This window comes from Pipistrellus hanaki (assembly GCF_964339955.1).
Source record: "Pipistrellus hanaki genome assembly, chromosome: 5".
Taxonomy (NCBI): domain Eukaryota; kingdom Metazoa; phylum Chordata; class Mammalia; order Chiroptera; family Vespertilionidae; genus Pipistrellus; species Pipistrellus hanaki.
In genome coordinates this window covers 20,135,713-20,144,277 of record NC_140507.1, presented here as the reverse complement: position 1 = coordinate 20,144,277, position 8,565 = coordinate 20,135,713, and the positions used below count along the sequence as shown (strand labels likewise).

Here is an 8,565-nt window from a genome sequence, read left to right as displayed (position 1 = left end):
CTCAGGTTTGATATGGCCCAGGCCTACCTGAAACCATCACCCTTCCTGTCCTACAGACACTTGGGCCACTGCTCAGCTTACCCCTGTTTGGCAATGGCCCCCACTCCTCGGACTCACCTCCAACCACCAGTCACTACAGATTATGCTGATTTGCTCTCCTGCCCTGTCTGTTGGTTTCTATCTCTCTTTTCCAAACCCAGTTTCTCACACGTTCCTTCTATCCCTTCAACAAACACCCGAGGGCTTTGAGCCTCATTAAGCATAGTGTCTGAAGCCTTCAGCTGGTTCAGGGCAGAACCAGGACTGGAACCCAGACCCACGTGTCTCCAAAGCTCATGCTCTTTCTATCACAGCAGTGCATTTCATTAGCACGAGCCTAGGGCTGAGATACCTTTAAATATAATAAAATGGTTTTAAATCCTTCAGCAACACTACATTTAATAACAATGTACTCATTAGTTGTTCCCTCTTAAATTTTTTTTTCTATCTTGTAAAATAGATGGAGGAAGCCCCAGTTAGTGCTACAATACCATTAGTAGCTTCCCAAGACTCACTAATCTTCCTTTTTAATAAAAAAAGAGAGCAGGCCTTAGGTTCAGAAACTTTGGCAGGCAACAAAATTTAGCTAGAAATCATTAACAATGTTTTGTACTCATGGTTACCTTCTATTTATGGCAGATGACCACCAGTTGTTTTTTTCCCTCCACGTGCAGTAATGGAAATAAAATTTTCTTTAAAAATAAAGGTATTTGAGTTTTAGAAGCAAATTGATGTCAAGAAAAATATTTTGTAAACAACAGTACACCTGTTACTCAGAATAGCAAGGATCCCAGTGGTGATGAATGGGGAAAAGAACACTGTAACCGCGCTGTTTTGTAGGCTATTGACAGTTATCACATGCCAAGTCTCAGCAGCTCTTCAGAGTCAGGAACTCATCTCCTCAATGGCCCTCAAGGTGCTTCCTTCCCACTACAGGCTTGTTCAGTGTAGAACGGGAAAGCCCTTGGGTGCTCCCTAGCCCAGTCTCCTACTCCCATTTCCTGAGGGAAGATGGAGGCTCGAAGAAAGAAGGTGACTTTTTAAGGTTATAGATACCAAGTTGTTCTGGGATCAGAACCTAGTCCTACCAATCCCCATCTATGCTCGCTCCTCTTCACCAAACTGCTTCCATTGCAAAGAAAGATTCATCAAGACACACTCTTCATTCCCCCCACTCAATCAATCCCGCTCAGATTCAGCAGGAGAATGAAGACCTATGCCCTAAGACACCCATTACAGAATAGGGAATGGCTTCATCTCACTCTATGTCCCTGGGAAGGTAACAGTTATATTCCATCCTTGGGAAGAATGGTCACTGAAATAATTTTCTGTAGGGTTAATTCTCTTGCAAAAACCCAACTGAGAGCCCAACCAGTGTGACCCAGTGGATGAGCGTTGACCTATGAACCAGGAGGTTACAGTTTGATTCCTGACCAGACACATACCTGGGTTTCAGGCTCAATCCCCAGCTGGGGGCATGCAGGAGGCAGCTGATCAATGATTCTCTCTCATCATTGATGTTTCTATATTTATTTCCCTCTCCCTTCCTCTCTGAAATCAATAAAATATATGTATTTTTTAAAAACCAATTGAGAAAAGCTACTAGAGTGTAGCCCTTTGAATGATTGAATTTCCTCAGGCCCCGGAGTCCTTCCTATGACCAACTGAAGTTTCTCCTGCTTTCATTTAATACCATCTCCCTTTGTTCAGTCCCCCTGAAACTCGGAGAATTTATTAGCATGTCTCTCATTAAACGCTAGCATAGCAGGAAATTAAATCCATCTGGTATAACCAGCTGTTCTGAAAGCTCTCCTGGTTGCTCTGTCGACTTTATGGTTGCCAAGGTGATTGCAAATTGATTGTTTGATGGCTTGTTCTAGGATCATTCCAGGTATTGATGTTAAGGTTAGACATCAACCATCCCAAGAAATGGATGTTAGAGACCTGCCATGATGTAAAGGAAACTCTGAACTCAAGGGAACAAGCAATATTAAATCTGAAGAGAAGAAACCTTAGGAGACCTCTAGGGAATTCTCCCAAAAGTTATAGGACAGTCTTAGGGAAGAGAGTAGAGACTCGTTTTGAGTGGCCTCAAGGGGGCAGACTTAAGATCTATGGGTAGGTGCTCCAAGAAGATGGATTTCAGTTCAATATCTGAAGAAACATACACTGACAAGAGCTGGTGAGCTGGCCCAAATTGTAGAGGGTTAAGAGTTTGGTGGACGCATTGAGTAAAGGGCTGACTAGACTGTGAGGTGCTTCATTCAAAACCACTGGCCGCCCACTCAGCTCTATAACTCCCTGATAGCGGTGACTTTCATTGTCATTCTTCTTTCTCAGAAACCGAGTTTTGTCCTCCTTTTCATTCTTTTTCACAGCAATTTAGATTTAAAATCAATTACTCTTACCCATGTTCAAAGGGTCCTTTCACAACAGGATATAAAAAAGACAAATATGCATGCTATATACACATTTTGACTCAAAAAGAAGATAACAGTAAGAGCTATCTCTTTCCCAAGGCAGTATGCTAAGCGTTTTCCATGCATTTAATCTTATTTAATGTGAATTTCATGAGATGATACTGTACAGAGATCATATTACAGACAAACATTTAGGACCGTCATCTAGAAAGAAATCCACAGATGCTTGTCTGCTCCGAGGACTGTAAAATGGAAGGAATCTTGTCTAAACCAAGACCAGCATAAGATTTTCCTAAGCTGTCCAGCTACTGGTGTGCGGGCATTGCCTGGGTCCACAAAAACTTGCTCCTATTCAAACATTCTTTCGGTCAATCAAGATATGTGTGTGTTTTTCCCGTTTGGCAGGCAGGAAACGATAAATCGGTGTCTTAAGGGATTGACAAAATATGTAATTCGACACTATCAATCACCATAAAAGAGCCTGCTTTTGCTTACATCAGATAAAGGTGTATTTAGTCTACTAAGAACTTCCCAGTTCAACTGCAGCATTAACTCTGTGAGGCCACAAGTCCAGTGAGCAGTGCCAGCACCGCTCCTCCGCTGGGGAATGACAGGACAGCCTTAGGCACTCAAAGTAGGTGAGGCTACAGGCAGACCAGCTGGGACTCTTAATCTCCCCTGCTCCCTTGGACTGGACGATTCTTCTAACTGCATTTTAGATTCCTTATCTGCAAACTGGAGTGGGGGGGAATAAGCTAAATGATCTATTAAACCTCTTTCTCATTCTAACTCTCTAATCCTATAATACTAAAAGGAAGTCAGGATTAGACTCTGGGCATGAAGACAAAACCTTGAAATTCCTACCAACTTTGGCGATGGGGGTGAGGGAGAGAGAGAGAGAGAGAGAGAGAGAGAGAGAGAGAGAGAGAGAGAGAGAGAGAAAGAGAGAGAGAGATTGTCTATTCTCTCAGGCTGGTGGGCAAAGGTCTGGAGCTTCCTCAATGACATGAGCAGTGTCCCCTCTTGATTTAGTGTTTGTGGGTGTTTTTTTTTTTGTTGTTTTTTTTTTGTTTTAAAAGGTGTTTCCCAAAATATTCAAACTTGTGACTTATGTTTATATCTAAATAATCAATCCGTGCTTGTCCTAAAAGGACTTTCTTTGTTCTGTTTTGTTATGGGGAGGTTAAACAACATGTGTATTTATTCCATAGCTCTGCAAACAGGAAGGAGCCTTTAAATGACTTAGTTCCACAATTCGGGGTAGACCTATATTTAAAGAAACACTGTTGCATAACAGGCACTGCCTCTTCCGAAAAAGCATCATGTCAGAACCAATTTTGGAAAACACAAATATGAGGTGGGTATATTTTGAAAACTATGTGAACATAATAGGGCCTTAATTAATACTGGTGGCTTTTATGAGAACTATTTGTTTTTTAAGGCATCTGTCTTGCAAAACCCATTTCTGCTTGTGAAGGAAGCTAAAGGGGGTGTGTAGGTTAAATTCTGTTTCTGGGCTTTGCTTCTAAAGTATTTTTATTGTTCCCTTAGAGAAGACAAACAACATATTCTGAACTGCTAAGTAAATTATATAAAATTTTATTCATTACCCACATTTGTGCAGTATTTATAACCCATAGTTGTGTGACATTTATATGTGCAAAAGCATTTTCACCTTTATTATATCATTCTATTCTCACTCAGCCCCAACCAATGGAACTGGCTTTATTCCTAGTTTAGAGATGGAGGAAATTAAACCCATCTTTTTCACCTGCCTGAAAAGTGAGCTAGAAAGTTCTAAGGTGGGGGTTCTGGAATCTGGATATCCCAATTTCAGTTTTTCCCTATACCCCATCCCTTTCTGCACTGAAAGGATTAAAAGATGGGCTTTAGACTCAGGCAGGCTTGGCTCTGCTTCTGCCTCTGGTACTGCCTGGCCTTGTGCCCAGGGAAAGCTATATTCCTCTTTGAGCCCCAGTTGTGAATTAAGCTAACAATAGTACCCACCGACCCCCTCCTCACACCATGGGACTGTGGGAAGAATTAAATGGAATAATGTATGAAAGGCACATAGCAGAATGTTCCATAAATGTTATCCATTGTTGTTATGTAATCGACATAGTACGTTGGCTACACTGTAGGAAATACTTTGTTGTTTAAAAAAAAAAAATCAAACACACACACACAACACTACTAATACATGTGAAATCAAACCTGAGAAGGGAATTTCTTTTTAATAAAGTCATATGCCAGAGGATAGTACTGTATTTTTAGACAAAGACTCTAATTGGAAAGCTTGGCCTGATATTTTTATTTAAGAAGAAATGATCTTTTGCTTTCTGTGCCTGCAAAACGTCCTCAGTGCCACCCATAGTCATAACCTTTGAAATTGCTATTTTTCAAAGTTGGAAGCCACAGAATAGCGGCAATTTCAAATGGCTTGCCCCAACAGACCAACAAACTTCCCAGCAGATGAAAAGAGAGGAACTTGCTAGTGGCAATGGGATTGCCGAAAAAGTTGAGGTTGAAGTGAAAACTATTCCATTTTCAATGCGTTTTCATTCCAACAGAAAAATGAGGGAGTGGTGCCACATTCCCAAGAATTAAAAGTTAAAGCAAACCACTTGCTCTCTCCGTCCCCAAACACATCCTACACATGCGTATACTATACTCCGGCTCCAGATGAAACCCGGAGGGTGAAATCGTATGTCTCAATGCCTGCGCATTTCCAAGGAGGGCACCCAAAGTACTTGACAAGCGAGCGAGCGCGCTGAGGAAATCAACAGCTGTTGAAGTCACCTCCTGCGGTCTTGCCAAATGTTTGAAAGGGAATCTGCCTGCGTCCCTGTGCGTGTGGCTGGGAAGGAGAGGGGGACAGCGTGGAGGTCCGGGTGCACGGTGAGGGGTTCGGAGTATCTGGATGGGGCTCCCTGCCGGCCTCCAAGCGCGCGCTTGTGTGTTGTTTACTCCTGTGTGTGCCCGTGCCTCTCTGCTCCCCGGCGCTTCTGTGTGTGTCTCTGTGCGGGGCAGGGTGACTTTGCGCCTGTGGGCTCCGGAGCTCGCAGGGGTGTTTGTCGGTGTGCGCTGGACGGGTGTGTCTCCGCCGATGGTTGTGGTTCCGTATAAGCCCGAGCATGTCGGCCAGGGTGCCAGAGTGCCTGTCAGTGCGTGTCTCCCTGGGCACTCGCCTCTGTTTCCGAATGTGGGGGGAGTGTCCGCGTGTCGCCCTCTGACCTGAGATCTCCGTCCCCACCAGCGCCCTGGACGGACAGGTAAGCAGCCACAGAAGAGCCCAAAGCTCCCAGGGTGGCTGTCAGCGTGCCAGCCCCAGCCAGCGCCAGCCCTCCGGGGCCAGCCGGGGGAGCCAGGAGGGGTGGTGGCCCGCGCCCGCCCGCCTGACCCGAGGAGCTGGGCTCCGCCCGGGCCCGCCCAGGAGGGGGCGGGAGAGGGGAGGGACGGGGAGGGGCGGGGAGGGGCAGGAAGGGGTGGGGGCCTCGCCCCTCTGCAGAGGCCGGTGAGCCATTGGCGGAAAGTTCCCGCACGTCACCTGGGAGGCCGTTCCTCTAAAGTCCTGTGCACATAACGGGCAGCGCGCACTTGGAGGCGGCTGCTCCGGATCTAGGCTGGGACCGACGGGCACTGCGAGCCCGGGGCACCCCGCGAGCTGAGCGCAGGACGGGCTCCCACCACACCCACCCCACGGCGGCTGAATGAGGCTTCCAGGCGCCCCGTCGCTGGCCGCGGCGCCCGGCCGGAGGTCCGCCCCCTGAGCCCTTGCGCTCACCTGCCAGCCCGCGCGCCATGGGGCAGCCGGGCAACCACACCACCGTCTTCTTGCTGGCGCCCAATGGGAGCCACGCGCCACCTGGCCAGGACCTCGCGCAGGAGCGGGACGAGACGTGGGTGGTGGGCATGGCCATCCTCATGTCGCTCATCGTCCTGGCCATCGTGTTCGGGAACGTGCTTGTCATCACGGCCATCGCCAAGTTCGAGCGCCTGCAGACGGTCACCAACTACTTCATCACCTCCTTGGCCTGTGCCGACCTGGTCATGGGCCTGGCGGTGGTGCCCTTCGGGGCCAGCCACATCCTTATGAAAATGTGGACCTTCGGCAACTTCTGGTGCGAGTTTTGGACGTCCATCGATGTGCTGTGCGTCACGGCCAGCATCGAGACCCTGTGCGTGATCGCCGTGGACCGCTACTTCGCCATCACGTCGCCCTTCAAGTACCAGAGCCTGCTGACCAAGAACAAGGCCCGGATGGTCATTCTGATGGTGTGGATCGTGTCCGGCCTCACCTCCTTCCTGCCCATCCAGATGCACTGGTACCGGGCCACCCACAAAGAAGCCATCAATTGCTATGCCAAAGACACCTGCTGCGACTTCTTCACGAACCAGGCGTATGCCATCGCCTCCTCCATCGTCTCCTTTTACCTGCCCCTGGTGGTCATGGTCTTCGTCTACTCCAGGGTCTTCCAGGTGGCCAAAAGGCAGCTCCAGAGGATCGACAGGTTCGAGGGCCGCTTCCACGCCCAGAACCTCAGCCAGGTGGAGGATGGGAGGGGCGGCGGGCATAGCCATCGCAGGTCCTCCAAGTTCTGCTTGAAGGAACACAAAGCCCTCAAGACTCTGGGCATCATCATGGGCACGTTCACCCTGTGCTGGCTGCCCTTCTTCATCGTCAACATCGTGCACGTGATCCAGGATAACCTCATCCCCAAGGACGTTTACATCCTCCTCAACTGGGTGGGCTACGTCAACTCGGCCTTCAACCCCCTCATCTACTGCCGGAGCCCCGACTTCAGGAGCGCCTTCCAGGAGCTCCTGTGCCTGCGCAGGTCTTCCCTGAAGGCCTATGGGAACGGCTACTCCAGCAGCAACGACAAGACGGAATGCACGGGGGTGCCCAGTGGATACCACCTGGCACAGGAGAAAGACGGCAAACTGTTGTGTGAGGATGCCCCGGGCAGGGAAGACTTTGCGAGCTGCCAAGGTACTGTGCCAAACGATAGCATAGATTCGCAGGGGAGGAATTGTAATACAAACGACTCGCTGCTCTGATGCAGCTTTTCTACTTTTTTTTTTTCCAGACCCCTCTTCCTCGACAGGACACTAAACAGACTCTTTTAACTTAAGTGTAATAAACCTAGGATGAAATTGTGTAGAGATGTGCAGGAGGAAGGACATCCTTCTGCCTTTTTTATTTTTTATTTTTGTAAGCTGTAAAAAAAAAAAAAAGAGAGAGAGAGAGAGAGAGAGCACCTATTGGGAGTGATTGTGTCTTGTACAGTTCAGTTCCTCTTTGCATGGAACGTGTCTGTGTATGTCTGAAGGGCTTCGGTCCCAGAGGACCCGGGGCTGCTATGTTTTTTGATGACTTTTCTGCATATCTACCTCATCAGTCAAGTATTAGGGGTAATTTATTGCTGCTGGTAACATGTGTCTGAAGGAGACCTTCCTTCCTGCCCCCTCGGATGGAGGATCCGGAGTATCCTGGACCTGACAGCTGTGAACACGCTCCTCTTATTTGCTGAAACAGGGTGTTGTAGGGCAGGCATTTCAGGGGTAGCTTCGGTTGTTTTCCTGAGCAAAGTCTAAAGTTTACAGTAAATAAATTGTTTGACCATGACTTCATTGCACCTGTTTCTCCAAAAACCCCTTGACTGGAGTGTGCTTGTCTCCCCCACTGGAAACCACAGGTAACTATTTGTAATAACTGCCCGGTGACTTAATGTGGAATGGCACAGGAATGGCATGCCCTGATTGCTTAACCCTTTCACTGGCCTTTGGTTCTGTCTCCTGTCACCTTAGTCTCTCCTGATGCTTGGGCCCCAGGTCAGTCCCGCCGGCTCCCAGCCGAGCTCGTCTCGCTGGTCCTATGGTGATTACTCTTTGTTGTTACATCAGAAACACTGACTCATGGGCATGGAGTTAGGAGCATCTGTTGTGTCCCTTCGTGCACCCCCACCACCCACCTTCTGGTTCTACTTGCTTAGTAGCTGCTTATGTTTATTGTTTGGCTGGGTCTCAGAGTGGGGAATCTTTGAGCTGCACCAGGGCTTGGCATCTGAGGGATAAGTCAGAAGTTAATGTAAAAAAAAAAAAA

General features: G+C 48.0%; 1 protein-coding gene across 1 annotated transcript; it reads left to right on the top strand.

The window, feature by feature from the left end:
• Positions 1-6,050: 6,050 nt before the first annotated feature.
• On the top strand, positions 6,051-8,088 carry ADRB2 (adrenoceptor beta 2). The gene is made up of 2 exons (XM_084884375.1): positions 6,051-7,452; positions 7,550-8,088. The coding sequence occupies exons 1-2, from the start codon at positions 6,261-6,263 to the stop codon at positions 7,573-7,575; spliced, it is 1,218 nt and encodes a 405-aa protein (XP_084740501.1). The 5' UTR covers positions 6,051-6,260; the 3' UTR covers positions 7,576-8,088.
• Positions 8,089-8,565: the final 477 nt, after the last annotated feature.

Coding starts and splice junctions, on each gene's coding strand:
- ADRB2 (XM_084884375.1), top strand. CDS start 6,261: ATGGGGCAGCCGGGCAACCACACCACCGTCTTCTTGCTGGCGCCCAAT. Junction 7,453..7,549: donor AGACTTTGCGAGCTGCCAAG/GTACTGTGCCAA, acceptor TTTTTTTTCCAG/ACCCCTCTTCCTCGACAGGA.